At 38.1% G+C, this 18,162-nt stretch overlaps 1 protein-coding gene across 1 annotated transcript in view; it reads left to right on the forward strand.

The window, feature by feature from the left end:
• TTC13 (tetratricopeptide repeat domain 13) overlaps positions 1-18,162 on the forward strand; it is a 33,247-nt gene that overhangs the window by 13,086 nt on the left and 1,999 nt on the right. The window contains exons 9-21 of the mRNA XM_015429241.1: positions 913-995; positions 2,312-2,453; positions 2,809-2,983; positions 4,007-4,163; positions 4,678-4,808; positions 5,785-5,917; positions 6,713-6,805; positions 9,594-9,677; positions 13,321-13,405; positions 14,372-14,478; positions 15,896-16,031; positions 17,239-17,318; positions 18,052-18,130. Coding sequence (XP_015284727.1) covers positions 913-995; positions 2,312-2,453; positions 2,809-2,983; positions 4,007-4,163; positions 4,678-4,808; positions 5,785-5,917; positions 6,713-6,805; positions 9,594-9,677; positions 13,321-13,405; positions 14,372-14,478; positions 15,896-16,031; positions 17,239-17,318; positions 18,052-18,130 — 1,485 coding nt within the window. The remainder of the gene's footprint in view (positions 1-912; positions 996-2,311; positions 2,454-2,808; positions 2,984-4,006; positions 4,164-4,677; positions 4,809-5,784; positions 5,918-6,712; positions 6,806-9,593; positions 9,678-13,320; positions 13,406-14,371; positions 14,479-15,895; positions 16,032-17,238; positions 17,319-18,051; positions 18,131-18,162) is intronic.

Consider the following 18,162-nt stretch of genomic DNA (forward strand, 5'->3'; position numbering starts at 1 on the left):
AACATAGTTGGGCAATGAGGATTCTACAGTGTTTGCAGCCTCAATAGTTTAAAGTAACTCAGCAGTGATGGCTTAATTTGTGTCTGAAATATGTCATGGTAACTTCCGGTAGCTCAAATAATGGAATTTCTGTAATTTTTCAGTTTGCATTATTTGAGTGTCTAGAATCCTGGATTAATATCTCATAGACATGCTTAGATAACACTAAAGAGGTACATAGATATTTTTATAAGCACTCCTGTCCTCAGTTTTTAAATTCGTTGTTAAGCTTATATATGATAATGCAGAAAATGTGTATTGCTTAAACTACCTTGTATATTTGCATGGTACTGTGTGTTGTAAGCTCCAAGAGAAGGCAAACATTTTGGGCATTTCAGTCTTGTTTATAAAGGAAATATTTTAACTGATTCATAGTTGTAACTGGAAGTTTTTTCCCTGGTTGTGTTTGGATACAAATAGAGGTGTTTGCCTGTACAAGCCATAGGTCACAACTTCCATTAAACTATTTACATGGGGTTGGATCCAGTGACTCCTTCCACAGAGCTTGGAGTAACAGTGGAAAACTACTTAGAAGAAGGGAGTCTTGGCTCTAAACATGATAATTTTTAAAATCATAGCAAGAGTAATAAGCATAAATAGAAATTATTATGATTTATTGAATTTCTATACTGCCTGTAGCCAAAGCTCTCTGGATGGTTTACAACAATATGAAACAATGAAATACAATTAATAAAAACATTAAGAATTATGGTATACCACGGAGCTATTACGACAGAGAGGGCCCTTAGGAGCGATCGTGTCAACCACCTGGGTCATTTCCATATTCCACAGAGCGGCCAGGGCTTCTACTGGAGCGCCAGCCATGTTATTTGGGAAATTAATTAATGTTAACTATTTGTGTTTTTTAAACAGGAAGCTATTGAATCATTCAAAGAAGCCCTGAAACAGAAAGCAGATTTCATAGATGCATATAAAAGTCTGGGGCAAGCCTATCGGTAAGCAACTAGAAAATAGTTTTTAAAATTATCTCTGTTCAGCCCTTATTTTGCGAAGCACATAAAGCAGGGCCCCCGTGCCTTTTTTGAGCCTGTGGGCACCTTTGAAAGTCTGACACAGAGTGGTGGGCGCAGCCACAAAATGGCTACCATAAAATAGCTGCTGCAGGAGATAGAGTTAGCTGCAAAATAGTTTCCCCAGCTTACCTTCAGTCATGCAGTGAAGACCCTTGTGCTTGTGGTGGCAGTTGCTGCTGAAGCAACATTTAAAAAAAAATGTCACAGTCCATCAGATCTCCAGTGACAACTCAGAAGCCTTTCTGAACAAAAGGCCCACCTGCCTGGACCCATTTTTTAAAAACACTTGGGTGCCAGAAAAGATACCCTTTTTTGAGTAGGTTTCCTGAAACCTAAAAGATTTATATAAATTACCTAATAACTACATGGACGTTGTATTTTATTAGATTGGATGTTGCCTTGTTTGGTCCAATATTAACCTTGATAATAGGTGGGCTATAGTATGAAAACCCGCTGTTTAAATACTTATCGTTTTGTTATTATTGTAATTACTGTTCTGGCTGCTATATTGTTATATATGAGCTATTGTTTTTGTCTGTTTAATAATAAAATAAAAAAGTTTAAGTAAAAGAAGAAAGAAAGAGATGATGCCCATGGGCACCACACAGGGGCCCCCCTGACATAAAAGTGTTCTTAAAGCTGGAGCTTGTTGAGAGGAGTTTTTTTCATCGAGACATACTGATCTTACTAAAAAGGTTAGATGTCACAGCAATTTTTGCCTCATATCTTAATGGGAAGAAAAGTTACCTGAAGAAGAATTTGGAATAAAATTACTGATAGAGCCTATGTACGTTTTTTGTTTACAGAAGGCACCTTCTCAAGCAGAAGGTGGGCAGGAATAAGTTTTGCCAATTCCTCCCTCAATGCCATCTGTCAGGCCCCGTGGAGTCCAGTCCCTGGTAGTCAGTGGGCCTCCAGGAAATGTGTGTGTGTGTGTGGGGGGGTGAAATGTGGGGACTTCAGTAGGAAGTAAAAAATCTCCTCCCTTTCACAAGTAGAAAAGTTAAGGTCTATCCCTGTGCATTTGGCTAAAATAACTTGTATTGTTAGTTTTCCTGTGTCCTAATTTTTAAGGATCTGAGCAACAGATGTGTGAATGAGTCACACATACTGGGTTGACATGTTCAGTGAGGACACTTAATTTTTACAGATTATGTTTGTTATTAATATTCCAAATTGCTTTGTTGAATTAAACTATTATTGCTTTTTTGGTATTTATTACGTAATGAATACATTAGAGAACTTGGTAATTTTGAAGCTGCTACAGAAAACTTTCAGAAGGCATTGATGCTAAACCCAAATCATGTTCAGACGATACAGCTTGGGGGAATGATGCTATATCATCATGGTAGCCTAGAGGAGGCTCTGAAGAACTTTAAGGTAAACACTGATCTTGACATTTACCTATCTATTATCATGTTCTTATAAGCACAACTAGTTATATGACTAAATTGATCAGATAAACCATTCAGTGCGATTTAGAATGATTTTATTTATGCTGTTGTAACTGCTGCTGAGAATACTAACCTGTGTTTGATTGTAGAAAGCATAATTAAGAATTATTTGAAGATTACATTGTAGACATTAATGGGAGTTCATTGAAATAATATTCTGAAAAAAGAATTCCTTTTATTCATGCATATATTTTCAGATAGCCCATAAAGTCCTTTGGTCTGTTATCTGAAAAATTATGACTGTGTTAGATGTATTATTTCTTTTTTCCCCAATGTTTTAGAGATGCCTGCAACTAGAACCATATAATGAAGTGTGCCAGTATATGAAAGGTCTCAGTCATGTCACTTTGGGGCAGTTTTATGAAGGAATTAAAGCTCAAACGAAAGTTATGTTAAATGATCCTCTTCCTGGTCAGAAAGCTAGTACAGAATACATAAAAGTGAAATACCTCAGAGGTAAGTTGAAGCTAACAAAACACTGGTTTTGGTCTTAAATCTGTATAAATGTAGTAATCATTCTAGTGAATATTTTAAAAGAAACTTATGTCATCTCTGTGTTGGGCAGTGTGCAGCTTTTATGGATATCTAGATTATACCGCAATAAATGCTTGCACATAAATACAAAAATGTATATATGCTTGTTTCAGAATATACAGATATATAAGAAATCTCATTACTAATTATTTAAATACTAGTGGAATACAAAATAAAATATTGAAACTATAATCAATATCTTCACTACTCCATGTCCCATGCTCAGGAGTGGCTTTTGAGGGGCTGTAGTGGGAAGGGCGAGCTGCGGTGGCTCAAGTGGTTAAGACCCTGAACTGCAGGCTGAAATCTCTGTACTAGCTACCACAGTGAACAATGAGGTCCTAATCTGGTTTTTAAGAAACTATGTTACTATATTTTCCTTCTATTTCATTTCACAGCATCACTATCTTTGTGTGCTGTACAACATACTTCTCCCTTTTTGTACAAGTTAGCTTATTTTTTTCTGATCAAAGAGCAAATTTCTACAGATGTGTACATATACACCATGATAAATTTGATGTGGTTTGCCTGGGAGATAAGTATGCACGAGAGAGGACTTAGGAAATCGCCAGGTATAATGGCAGTAGTGGGAAATCTTCACTGAAAAGGCTACACTTATGGGCAGTAACTCCAGGACAGTATCATGAGATTTGTACTTGGCATTGCAAAAAAAATGTGCGTTGCATTCGTGACTTAATAGTCCTTTTGCTTGAAGGAGGAACAACCAAAAATGGCACACAGTGCTGACAAAAAGTATGGGTTGCACATTTTGGATATGATTCTCTGTAGATACTTTGGTTACTGTTTAAGGAGAACAGCAGAATGATAAAGGTTTTCAAAGTAAATCAAAGTAGTGAATCATATGAAGAATATTCAGTCTGCAGGTCCTTTAACTTGCCTGACAGGGTAAAAAAAACCCTTCAGTGATGTTTACTTCTTTCACAGAATATTCTCGCCATCTGCATGCACATCTGGATACCCCACTTTCAGAATACAACGTGGATATGGATCTTTCTGGAAAGTTTAAAGAGCACTGGGCCAAAAATCTTCCTTTTCTCATAGAAGACTATGAAGAACAGCCAGGGTTACAACCACATATAAAGTGAGTCATTTATTGCCCCTTTTAAGACTTGAGAATTTTGGTGGAAATGTTTAATAATGATGCATAAGGGCACTTAGTCTTCAACAAGTTGCAGGTGGCTCTTTGTATGGGATATCTCTGAATTGTTCATTTTGAGTAGCTGCAGATTAGAGTGAGGGGCTGTCACCTAAAATGTGAGACGTTTTCCAAATATTTTGAAACCTGCCTAGTGTCTGACAGATGTTTAGTGGCTGTAGCAGTATCTTTGATATGGTATATTTGTGTCATGAGGTCCAAGGAGATGACCAATTAACTTATAAAAAGTCTACCATTATAAAAATCACACCATATTTGGATTATACCATATAATTTCATTGAGAATGTTCAGCTGTGTTCCAGACAGCTGTGTGGGGACACTCCATTGCCACTGCAAAGGCATTTGCAGCAACAAGAGCTACTCAGGGAAGCATCTCCATGAAGAAGCAGCCTCCTTGGGAATCACCTGGTTGTTTAATATTTTGCTTATGATTTTAAGGGATGTGCTGCATCAGAAATTTGAAAACTATAAACCCGAAATACAAGAGATGATATGTGTAGCTGATCATTTGGGTTCACTGATGCAATACGAGACAACAGGATTTCTTCCAAACAGGAGAATACATAGAGGTATGCTGGAAAAAACATTCTCTGGATGTGGAAATAAAAATAGGATAACAGTTCCTTGATTGCAACTGAATACAGAACTTTTAAGTAGTACTGATGGGCAGCTTCAAACCCTTTCTTGAAAATTCTAGGTCATTCATTCATTAAACAAAAATGCTCACATTTTCCAAGCTATTACATACTGTAATAAAGACCTTGCCCCTGTGGTGCGTGTCCTGGTAACATCTAGATTAGATTACTGCAATGCACTCTACATGGGGCTGCCCTTGAAAACTGTCCAAAAGCTACCATTGATACAGAATGCTGTAGCCAGATTGCTGACTGGAGTAGGTCGTGGGGATCATATCGCCCCAGGCTTGTTCCATCTACACTGGCTTCCAGTTTGCCTCCAGACTCATTTCATGGTGCTGGCATTGGCCTTTAAAACCTTGTGCAGCCTGGCACCAACATATCTTAAGTACTGCGTCCTCCTATATGAACTTCCCCATGCACCCTGGTCATTTATGGAGGCCTGGTTTTGGTCCCCCCGCCACTTGAAGCTAAAAAGGTGGCAATCAAAGAAAGTGCCTTCTCAGTCATGGCCCCAAAACTTTGGAACTCCCTCCTCAGCAAGATTTGTCTGCCTCTCTCTATCAGTGTCTTTCACCAGGGGGTGAAGACTAGTTTTGTCTGGCATACCCCCAATAATGGTTATTGGCCTTCCTTCTAGTGTTGTTTGTTTGTGTTTAAAATTGAATTATTTTATAGTTTTAACTTTATTTTTAATTGTTTAAATGTTTTTTGTATTCACTGCCTTGTGGACCCTGATCAGGTGGAAAGTCGGCATAAAATATTTTAATGATAACCTGTAAATAGTTAAAATAAGCCTTTCATGTTGGTATTAAACAAAATCCCATATGCTGTCCTTGCCTTCGCTGTACTTATTGCTGCCCCAAATGCAAGTGGGCATAACTAGTAACATGGTGTGTTTGTTGTTCAGCAATGGGTCTAGCTGTGCTAGAAGTAATGCAAGCAGTACAGCGAACATGGGTGAACTCAAAAGTCCGAATAAATGGAAAATCCAGGCTGATGCAGTGGCGAGATATGTTTGACATTGCCGTGAAATGGAGAAGGTAATAAAAAAGAAGAGTCTTTGCATTATGGATTTGATTACATTAGCAGGCATACAGAGTTGAACTGTAGGTAGGTCGCATAAATACAGGCAACAAGTACCGAGGAAACTGCATGCATAATTTTTTTTTAGAGTTCTGTCTCCTCACTTCTGCTGTGGATTTCATCTGGGATATGTGTGATGAAGTGGACTCTGGTCCAGAAAGTCTAGAGAAATGTTTAAGCTGCCAGGCTATTTGCTAGAGAAAAAGCAAATATAGTAATTTGGCTGACTGTCTCTCTAGGATTTGTCTTCTGCAAAATAATTTTTGATGTTAAGGCCTCTGTGAGCATTTCTCCAAAAATGCTTCTGCTCTCCAGTTAACCTCTGCCAGGCACACCAGGGAGAAAAAAAATATGGAAAAACAAGAGCCGAGACCTGTGCTGTCCTCCTACAGGCCCCAGTTCCTCCATTCTTGTTCTGTCCCCTTCTCCACCCTCCCACTTGTGTTTTTTTCCACAAACACCCCCCAGCCAATCCTTCTAAAAATTCCCATTTTTTTATGGTTGGTATGGTGCATGCGTGCACTGAACGTTGTAAATCACCATGCACGTGTGTATTTGTTTAGTGTGTGTGTGCACATACACATATGTCTACATGCCGAGGATTCCCCCAGATTTGTAATAATGTATCCCCTATGTGGCATGGCCCTATTGGTTCCAATGGTGGGGGCCATTCAGGGAATCAAACATACGGTTGTGTTTGAATCTATACAGTTGTTGAATCCTTAATCATGCTAATGCAGTGTCTCTTTTAGGATTGCTGACCCGGACCAGCCTGTACTATGGTTAGACCAAATGCCATCTCAGAGTCTTAGCAGAGGTTTTAATAATCATATCAATTTAATCAGGTATGGTGAAATCTCTTTTTGCAGTGAAAGTTGTGCCAGAATCTTAGGATTGTGCATGGTACAATATGTCTTGATGTTTTCGTACATGTTTTGCTGGGCGTTTTTAAAAAATGTTGTCATGCTTCTTCCAGTGAAAACTTCATGTTGTATGTGTTTTCGAGATCAAAATATAGTCCTTATTTTCCATTTTTTTCCTTTGTTACCTGAACTTGTACATCTGTTTTGCTTTGTGGGCAAAATAAATATTCTCCATAGTTTTGGGTTGTCTGATTTCACTGTTGCCCTTCATTCCTTATCTGAAGTGGTTCCTCTCTAAAATGTTAGCAGATGTCTCTTAGACGGTAACAATACATCCAAAGGGAGATAATTCTGCATTCTGGTGTGCTTCACCACAAGAAGGCCCAGCTGTCAGCAAAAAGTATTTCAGCCCTTATTGTACATACTCTCTTCTCCTATATTACAAAACAAGATTGTGTGCATTGGAGGGCTCACAAAGTCTTGAAGGGAAAAATGGCAAAAATCTTGTCAATCACAGGGGTTTGCATTCAGGTGTACAAGTAGTCTTTCAAAGGTGTGCAGTTTTTCCCCAATATTAAGAGCCGTTGAATCCTAGTTATGATATTGCTTTTATTTCTGAAACATGACTAGAATAACTATTGCAGGTGTGGGTATAATCCAAGTATAAAACTTGCATGATGCCTTATTAGCTTTAGTAAAACTTCCATGCAAGTATTGCTTTTTTTTTTTTTGTAAAGATTTTATTAGCTCCCCTAAAAAGGGGAGGTATTTCGCTTAAAAGAAAAAAAAGGGAAGGGTAGACAGCGGGAGAAAGAGAAAGCTGAGTGATATATAAACTGGTAAATTAAACTGTTAGTAATGTCCAATTAATCTTCTTGGGCTTCTTCTGTGTGTTGTCAAACTTCTTTTCTTAGTCCAGTCACATATAATTCTCTGTTAATATGTTAGTAATGTTCCCTTGAATTTCTGTTAATGTTCCCTTGAGTTCCCTTGAGTTTCTGTGTACGTAGATGTGTATACTCTGTCGGCAGGAAGGTAACATAGAATTTTAAACTACATGCCAGTAAAGGTAATTGGATTGGATTGGAATTTTAATAAAATAAATGTATGTATAGTGTAATGTATTGCTTTTGCAAGCAGTCTACTCAATTGCCTATACTTTACAAAAAGTAACTTGTTGCAGTCTTTTTGAGTTCAGCCTCTACCAAATGTGCCAGTTTTTCATGCAGGTGATGTTTCTGCTCAATTGTCTTTGTTCCACATCCAAATCCATTTTTTTAAAATGTATATAACTTATTTGTATGTTTGGGAGGATGTAAATTCATAGGGACACCATCAGTTGGAAGTCATTTGATGGCAGTTAACACACACAAGTGGAAGATCTGAAGTCTGCTGGGCATACACTGATAGAGGCTGTCACTATTCTCACAGTATTGTGTATTTGCAGTCTTAGAGGCTCTGGCCCTCATGACACTGCAGTAGCTTCAGCTATAAAGAGAGGCATCACATTCACTTTAAATGTAGTGTAATTAGTTTTACATTTGTGCAGAGTTACCCAGCATTTGTGGCTTGAACCATGTCATCAGCATGTGCGACTGCAGGATGTACCATGAGAGATAAATACATATAATTATCACCTTCCTTTCTTCTCTTAAAAAAATCCTTGGTTTTAAAAAAAATCCTTGTTTTTTTGGCAAACTGCATCAGTGAGTCTCCCTTAGGAGCCCTATTTTCAGACTTCCTTCAGTAGCAATTATTTTGTGATTCTTGTTTGGGCACAATAGTTTTTTTTTTTAACCAGTAGGGGAGTAAAATGTAACTAAACGTAACAAAGTTAGGTAAAGGGACCTCTAGATGGATTACATAATTAACCCCTGTGATTGACAAGTAGTTTTGTCTTCTGATATTTGCAGCTGCAATGCTTGCTTCATAAAATCTTGTTTTGTAGATTGGGAGATGAGAGAGGACTTCAACAAATGCAATAATGGTATGTTGTTTTTCCATTGGGGTTGTATATGGTTGGGGTACGAATGTGGTGTATGGTCAGTAAGAGTCTAGACAGATCTTATTCATGTATGTTCAGTACCTTAATGTGCTTCCATTGACTTACAGAGGGACTGCAACATTATAGATGTGACACTTCAGAAATACTGCTTCCAGCAGATACTATTGTCAGTACTAGAATACTGATAATATGCTTACTGATTGTTTATGTATTTTGTCACCTCTAAATAGTAATAACAATTACTTTCAATTCTTAAATGTATAAAAATGCACAAATTATGTGCTCAATCTTGTTATGTGGACCACTAGCTGTAAGAATGCTGTTAATAATCAACTAGACAACTTTTCAGTTTCTTTGCTATATTTTTCATATCCTAGTTGCACTTAGCATTCAGACTGTGTTCTGCAGCATTCTGCAGAAACTGATATGGCTTGCAACAAAAATGGAAAGTATTGATGCATCAAAGATAATTTGTCTCCCATTATGTATAATCTCACAGAAGTACCATGTGTTCCTAATTCACACGTGGCAATAGCTAAACCCAAAAAGCCTTACCAATGCTCAGCAGAGAAAGTACCTGCTCAGACATGTCCAGAATTTTCTGTGATATTCAGGAGATCCACAGTAGGCAAGTTGGTGTTGAAATTGTTCTTGAGAAAATTTGAACTTCACTATCTTACTATATAGTAATTGTACACTTTTATTAATATATAGGTGCCAATTAAGTGCTGAATGTCCTGTTTCTGAACATTTTCTTATCTACAGGGGGCAGGTGATTAATATGAGATACCTTGACTATTTTGAAAAGATACTCGATTTTATAAAAGACAGAATCCTTGTTTATCATAGGTAAATATACTCTTCCTTCTCTTACATTAATAACAGTATTTTTAAAAAAAACATCAAGCTGGGCACTGCATAGGATTACATATTTTAAGATGATGGAGACAACAAGGAAAGAAGGAAGGGACACCAGATAAAGGAGAAGAAAGATGTTTTCAAATGTTTAAACAGCTGTGAGCAAAGAGAGCATGGATGTTTGGAGGTGGTGAGTTCCAGAGACAGGAGGCTCAGGCAGCATGAGGGGCATGAAATAGGAGTGATCTAAGCTTGAACCAAGAAGAACCTGTCAGAGGAATAAAGTCAACAAAGGTAAATGGAGCAGAGTGAAGAGATTCACAATTAAAAAGAGCAGCTTAAACTGAAGTGGTAGTTAGTGCAGGGAGAGTGACAAAAGAGAAACATGTCCAAGGTGAAATGCAGCAAAAAACCAAATGTGCGGCACTTTCAAGAAGGAAAGGGACAAGGTGAAGCAGAGAGAAGAAAACCAGGAGGAAGGTAATTGCAGCAACAGGAAGTAATAAACCAATGGTTTTGCAGAAGCAGGAGACACAAAAAGGAATGTATTTTAGTTTTTCTAAAAGTTGGAAATGGCAAGTGGCTTGAATAAAAGAAGAAAAGAAGGAGAATGAGGACTCCCAGGGTGAGAAGAAAACAGAAGCATTACCCAGAGAGAGAGAGTGATAAGGTGATCATACATTGAAGGAGGAGGACAGGCCAGTATTTCAATTTTGGATAAGATGGTGAGAATAATCTAGTCTGAAACAGCAACCAGACAAGCAGAAATATTAGAAAAAGAAGATAAAGATCCTGTAAAGTGTAGTAGCAAGCTATCAGGGTAGAAGTGATAAACAAGAAGGAAATGAAAAGACATAACAGAGCTTAGAGCAACTCCAGCTGGAAATGTCTGGGGAAAATTATTATCATTCATGTGTGTGTAAAAGTATCAGTAGGACAGGTGAAAATTAGACCAGGAGAGCCATGGCCCCAGAAGAGCATAGTGATATCAAAGGCTGAAGGTAAGGAAAAGAACAGAAAATTGATTATGTGGCTCAGCAAGTAAAACGTAATTGGAAATGGGAGAGCACGTTCAGTCAAATGGCAAGAAAGACACAAAGGGACTGAACAGTGAATTAGTAGAAGGAAAACGCAACAGTAAGACATTCAAGAGCTTTCTAGGGGAATGATGAAAGAGAAATAGGAGAATTAAAAATAGTGTCAAGACCGTTCCTTCGAAGTGAGAGAAACAGCAGATTTCTATGAAGAAGACTAAGGGAGCAATCTTAAGATCTACTTGTTAAGTAAGTTCCATGTTATTCAGTAGGGCTTGGTCCCAAGGAATTATTGGAGCCTTAGAAGAAAGTAGTAAAAAGACGGAGATCAACACAAATAGAAGAACTCCATAAAGAATTCCCCTAAAGCCCAAGAGTAAAGGAAAGTATAAAATGGGCAAGAAGATGGTAGAGAAGTTCATGAAAATAGAAAAAGATCTTAGGGGAAGAAATTAGGAAATGAATAAGCTTAGAGAAATTTTCATGCTCAGCAGGAGCTCAAGAACGCAAAATGTAAATCTAAACTGAATAATATCAAGAAGGGATGGGATGTTTGCCATGCATGGACAGAAACATGAGTACAGGTCAAGGATAGTGGTGAAAAGGGAATTAACCTAGGTTTAGGAGGCCAAAGTTTACTAGAATTTAGAACAGGTGGATCAAAACTATTGAGTGCTTCATTAACCATATAGAAGAGAGCAGAGCAACAGCAGAACTGTGAGAAGAACAGGGCAGATTAGGAGGTGAGAAAGGAGGGATGCAGGAAGGGCAAGAATCCATATTAAATGACATGAAAGAACAAAAAGGAAGAAACAAAGGCCAGTAGTGTTACCTAGAAGGAGGGAAAACAACACACTCTTCCCTCGTGACTAGTTGCAAGAACTGTTTCCGTTCTTTGTATAGTTTCATAGAAATGGTTAGGTTAAAATGGTTAGGTTATGCATTATACATTTTACACTATAGCAAACACCTGCATGTCCAGTGAAATTAATGTGAGAGTTGAGTACAGGCTTCACTACGGATCACACTCCAGTACTTTAAAGGAAGAACATTATACATTTTTTTAAAGTGAGAGCTGCTGTGATCCATTAGATTTGAGGTTTCTCCCACTTTTGGATTGGCTGGGGTTGAAATTAGTTTGCAGCTATGGACAACCTTAAGCAAGTCTGTAATATCTTACCTGCTGTTCATCATCTGCAAATTCATAGGAATGTTGTGAGTACAATTGTAGGTGACAACTGCTCTCATAAGAAGGGGACCAAATCCCTGTTTCTAGAGCACTGCATCCCAGTTGCATCCCCGAGGGCTTTCCAACCCTCAGGAGCAGCAGTTTGAGGGATGCAGATGGCCTGGGCAAAAAAGTAGCATTTGGTGAGCAAAAATTTGAGCATTTACATTCTGTTAAGTAAAGATTTGAACAAAGTTCTCCAAATCCATACTGGTGTTGTATTGTCTATTCTTGTGGCTGCACCCACAGTGCTGTCATAATTCCAAAGGTGCCCGAAGGTTGGGGAACCCTGGTACAACCCATACGCACTTCTGATTCAAGAGGATCCTCTGAAAAGCAGTTCAGAATTGATGGAGTAAAGGACCTGATTTCCCTCCTGTAACTTCTTTCAACAGATTTTGGAAGGCTTTATAGTAGATGCCGTGGATATGAAGGGCTTTAAATTACTGTTAAGGTTGGCAAATAGAACTAATGAATAACCTTAATATTCATGACTTTTTACTGCTGTACTTTCAGGTGTCAGCACTCTTCCTTAACTCTATGCAAATCAAGTTTTGGACTTGACCTTTAGCCTATTGATTTTAAAACAGTTCATAGTTTTCAAAGGCATGGAGAGTGACAGTGACATCCAGAGTGGCAGGCTGAATGTGAGGAAACCCCAGTTTAAATCCGTTTCTGAAGTTACAGAGCAGTATTCAAAGATCTTTTCCTCTTCCTAATGTAGCCTCTTCTGTCCCCCCCCCCTTACCTACTCTTGAGGGCTGAATGGGACCCCTCACAAATGGCATGGAATATGGCATGGGCAGTTGCAGTGAGAACAAGGCACTGAGCAACAATTGTACTCTTTTGCATTTTCTGCATTTTGCAGAATTTAGGTGAAAGTAGGGAGACCCGGTCTCCTGCAGTGCATCCTGTGTTATGTTCAAGGCTCTATGGTGGAAAGGGAGAAGCAACAACATTTCCTTCAGCAGATTCACTCCATTCCAGTTCCAATAACCTTTATTGGCATAACAATAACTTTAAAAGATTCACTCCATTCATGATGTACTGGATCCAGAGTGTTTCAGCCCAGGAACCCTCAAGCGGGGGGATGGGCAGCTCTGTACTAAGTTCTCCCATCTAAGAGCAAGACAGGAGTATAATAAAATATAAATGATGCAATCAGACTGGTTAACAAATATACTAACAAATGCATGTTTAAACAGGAAGATTTGATCAGGAAAGGCTAGGTGTAGCAATAGCAATACTTTGCAGTTCTGTAGCATATTACAGTATTCAGAATATCTGTTAGAAATAATCTCAGTTACATAGACTGGGATGGTCAAATGTGTATAAATAATAAAATGCATTAAACCTATTATCTAACTTCCAGTACTAATAATCACAGAGAACTTGTAGAAGTTCAAGAAGCACTGGACCAGGTACATAAAGTAGAAGACCTTCTCCCAATAATGAAGGTAATCTCCCCCTTCCAACAAATTTTGGCAATAAGAGGAAGTCATGCAAATACAGTATGGTGTAGTTTGGTGTAGTGGTTAAGCGTGCGGACTGTAATCTGGGAGAACCAGGTTTGATTCCCCACTCCTCCACTTGGACCTGGCTGGATGACGTTGGGCCAGCCATAGTTCTGGCACAGCTGTCTTGAAAAGGAACAGGTTCTTGGGGGGGGGGTGCTGTTTCTGGCTCTATTGTCAGTGTTTCAGACATTACGTTGGTTTGTGAGAGCTGGAGAGGAAGAGTATATGGTGCCACCCTTCCTCTGTAATGTCTGAAGTGGGAAGCATCTCGTCATCTTGTAGAGAAAGTACAAAGGGTAGTAAGAACTGAGCTGAGACTGTACATCTCGGTATGGACAGCTTGTGTCTCACTCTGCTTCTGATGTTTTCCAGCAAATAAAAATAGGGATGCTCAAACTTTGTTTCCCCATGCCCACTTAAGCATATTTTAATGGGGGTGGGGGAGAAAAGTAGGGGAGCTTTCCACACATGATAACCTGCTGGCGATTTCTATTTACTTTATGACTGCTTAATTAAGAATCAAATAATTAAGGCAATTAAAATATACAATGCTGTTTCTGTTTCTAGCATTTCTGTAGTATGATAAGTTTAAAACCAATTCCATTGTTTTGCAATTCAGTAAACGTACTATAGTTAAGGTTTAGAGCCATTTGAGGTGACTGTAACCTTAAAAAGGCAAATCTTCTGTCCCCTTAAGAGCCCAGAGGGTGTCAGGTGAAATTCTCCTAGCAGTGAAAACACCTTTTGTCTGTTGGCTGACATCAGAGTTCTTAACAGAAAACATGTCCCTTTTGGATTCAATCTCTGTAGCATGAGGAAGGCTTAAAGTGGTCTTAAATATTTTTTTAGTACGTCACAAAGGACAAAATATATCTTGTTTTCCATTTTTCCTGTGTTTGAAAACAGTTAAGCAGTAAAACGAGAGATGGGTTTACCGTCAACACCAAAGTCCCTAGCCTCAAAGATTCAGGGAAGGAATATGATGGATTTACTGTTACCATAACAGGAGATAAGTATGTTTATTTTTTAATGTTTGTCCTAACACCTTACCGTCCTTTGTTATAATTAACATTTCAATAAATTAAAGCCATTTGTAAAGGTTGGGGGGGGGTTTATTTTGTTTGGAAAGTATGTTCTATGCCCGGGTGGCCAAGCTGCGGCTCCGGAGCCCCATGCGGCTCTTTCACACCTATTGTGCGGCTCCTGGCAGGGTGGCTGGGGAAGTGAAGGGGAGGCATGCCCTTTCCACCTCTTTCATTATTTCTTTCCACCTCTCTCTCTCTTTCTCTCTCTCTCTTAGACAAATAAATATCATTAGCAAACAAATAAATATCATTGGACAAATAAATATCATTATCAATATCTGGTTTTACCCCATTGGTTTTTATTTTTGGCAGTCTCATTTAATGTTAGTAAAAAGCAAATTTGCATATTTTTCAATAAAAATATGTGTGTGTTGTGGCTCTCCAAATCTGATGTTTATTTTATGTGGCTCTTAAATTAAGCAAGTTTGGCCACCCCTGTTTGATGCTTTAACTACTACTTTATTAATCACTCTACAATCATACAACCTCCAAAATCCTAGAGCACTAATTGTTTATAGATTGTATATATTGCTGTTGTTTAATCTATCCTTATAGGAGACTTCTTTAGTACACACCAAAATAAAATTCTGATGCCTGACATTGCCTGCCAAGCCTCTTAATCCCCTTGCTCAGCATAATCGTTCTGTAAATATAACAACATTGTAGTAATTACACAGTAATGGAATTGGGTTATAGTGAGTTGGTTCCAAACCTGCCTTCCACAAGTGGGAACTGCATTTCCAGTCATGCAACAGCAGTTGATTTCTGCTGATTCCCTCTTCCCGCTGTGTTTACTTGTTGCATCCTGTGCTGTTGCAGTTAGTTCCCTGCCTGACCTTCTGGAGCAGCTTTTCAGATGGGGAGGGAGGGGGTGAAGTGGGAAGAGAGATGCAGGGAACAGATAGAAATTTGCTCATGGATCTTTGGATTAACCCAGTATTTTTGTTCAGCAGTTCCACTGTGACCTAGTACTGTAGAAGTAATTCTTAAATTACACTGTTACACTTTTCCTTTTTTGAATTATCTCTACTCAGTGTACATGGAAACCTGTAATAGCTAGGAGTACAATCCATGCAAACACTGCTTCTGCCCAGGATTTATGGTCTATATAAACATAAGCATTTTTGGAAGTACCTAGTATTGTAAAGTGGGGGGGAGGGTCTGCAAAAAGAGTTGTCTTGATACTGCTTTTTTAATTTTAGCCTTTGAAGGAAAAGGATTGTTTTAGATTGCTTTCATTTCTGCATCTAACTGACAGTTGGAATGAATTTTAAAGAGAGCAGTCATAGTTTCTATACATATTTCGTGCATGTTTTGATATGAGCATTCATATACATGTTTTTAGGACTGGAAATATATTGTTTTCACTGGAAACACAGACAACTGAAGAAAGAACACAACTGTATCATGCAGAAATAGATGCTCATTATAAAGACCTTACTGCCAAAGGAAAAATACTTGTTTTATCTCCTGAACTTGGGGTAAGGTCTTCCGTTCCTTATTTTTATTATCTAAGATCCATGAGCTCAAGTGGGCTGTAGATTGGTTTTTCTCTAACTGCTGTCCCTGTTCTTGGCAAACTCCCTTTGATTTGTGACAAGGGCTCAGCTGATCAAAGGAAATGAAGTAAAAAAATTCCGGTGGGCTAGCACAGGCCTCTTGTGTGAGTCAAAGTAGTTCCTGGATTTCAGTCATAATCTCTGTATTCTTTAAGCACATTCTTTATTTGTGAAATCAGTTTCCACCTCTAGAATGTGCTTTAATACAGTGTTCAACAGTAGTAGACCATATATTGCGAGCTGCTGTGCTTTTATTTTGGTTCTGTAGAATTTTTTTTAACCTGACAGGTTCAATACATGAAACCACTTTACTAAATTAAACCACTGGTCTATGAAGATCAGTATTGTCTGCTCTGATTGGCTGGGGCTCTCCAGGGTCTCAGGCAGAGGTCTTTCACATCACCTACTGCCTGGTCCTTTTAACTAGAAATGCTGATCCTGGGTCCTTGTTCAGCTAGCAAAGCAGATGCCTTCCTCTCAACCGCAGCCCCCTTTAATTATGTCTCAGCTGTGTTAATTTACATTTATGATTCCATGTTTTCTGTTTTATTGGCTAAGCTGTGTGCCTGATACTGCATTTTAGCGTATCTTCTTAAAAATCATACTATTTGTTTCTACAAAGTATGTGATAAGGTTCTTGTCATGTTGCTGTGGTGTCCTTTTAATAAGGAATTATACTGACTGTAGAATACATTGTAATGAAAATTCCATAAGTGTTTTGATAAATTCCATCCATCAGATTTCATTTTCTTGATGTTCACAGTTTTATAGGAATCAAGGATTGATAGCTGTTTATAAAAAAAGAATTGACAGAAATGAATAATACTTGTGTTTGCCATTTTTGGGTTCTAGAGGGTAGTAAATTGGGTTTGGGCATAAGACGTAAAACTTAATATTGCCATATAAAAGCTGTATTGTTCTAATAGTGTTTAATCTGGCATATTATAATCCTATATAATTCAGTTGCCATATGTAGAGAAATATTTTAGAAATATCTAAAATTAGAAATAACTCCAACTGAAGCATAAATATGTATTGCTGAATGTGTGCATGTTTTGAATTTTTTGCTTAACACAATATATATGTGCATTGTATTCTCACGCTAAAGATATGGTATTGTTTTACTTAGGAGGCAGATGCCGTGTGCAATCTGATCCTGTCTCTTGTATACTATTTCTATAACTTAATGCCTCTGTCCAGAGGTTCCAGGTTAGTATCTTTTTCCCCATAACATTCTACAGGTCTCTTAAGGGCATTACCCAATCTGAAAACTTTGTCACTAATCAGAGGTTCAGAATGGGCATAGGACAGATATACATCACTCCAATAATCAGTGCTGCTAGCACCATGCGGAACAAGCAACACCTGATTGCGAATTGGATCCTACAAGTTTTTCCACTGGTGAAAAGGAAGGAAAGGATCACTTTCGACCATCAAAAAAGTTATGTTTGTGATGATAGGATCTGCATGGGAAAAAGCCATGTGGAACAGGGGTTGTAACAAGGAGCAGAATTGGAAGAGGTTGAGCTCTGCTGTCTGACTGATGTGAATGAAAGTCGGTTGGGGAAACCCAGACCTGACTTGCGGAGAAAATATTAGGTCTAATTTGGCCTATAGCTATTTCTCAATGAAAAGATCTTTTAAATAACAATCAGCTAATTATCTCTATATCAGCATTTATGTTTCCTGTGTTGTTGAGTTTTCCATTGAATGTCAGTCTGAAATAAGCATAATACAAATAATGAATTTTCCAGCAGAACTATTAAACATACACAGACTATGCATGTGTTAGTTCACTACACTTAGGATACAGACTCTCTGTAAAGATATCTGTTTAACCTTATCTGTCTAACCTATAAGTAGTTTTCTCTGAAGCATCCAAATGTTCCAGTCCTATAGAACATTGATATGCAGAGTTTTTTGTTTTTGTTTTTCATTTTAGTGTAGTGGCTTATTCGGTGATAATGGGAGCACTGATGGCAAGTGGAAAAGAAGTATCTGGGAAAATTCCTAAAGGAAAGGTATGATGTATGAACTATGCCAGAATAAATAA

Source organism: Gekko japonicus, unplaced genomic scaffold (genome assembly GCF_001447785.1).
Source record: "Gekko japonicus isolate JY-2015 unplaced genomic scaffold, Gekko_japonicus_V1.1 scaffold3390, whole genome shotgun sequence".
Classification (NCBI taxonomy): domain Eukaryota; kingdom Metazoa; phylum Chordata; class Lepidosauria; order Squamata; family Gekkonidae; genus Gekko; species Gekko japonicus.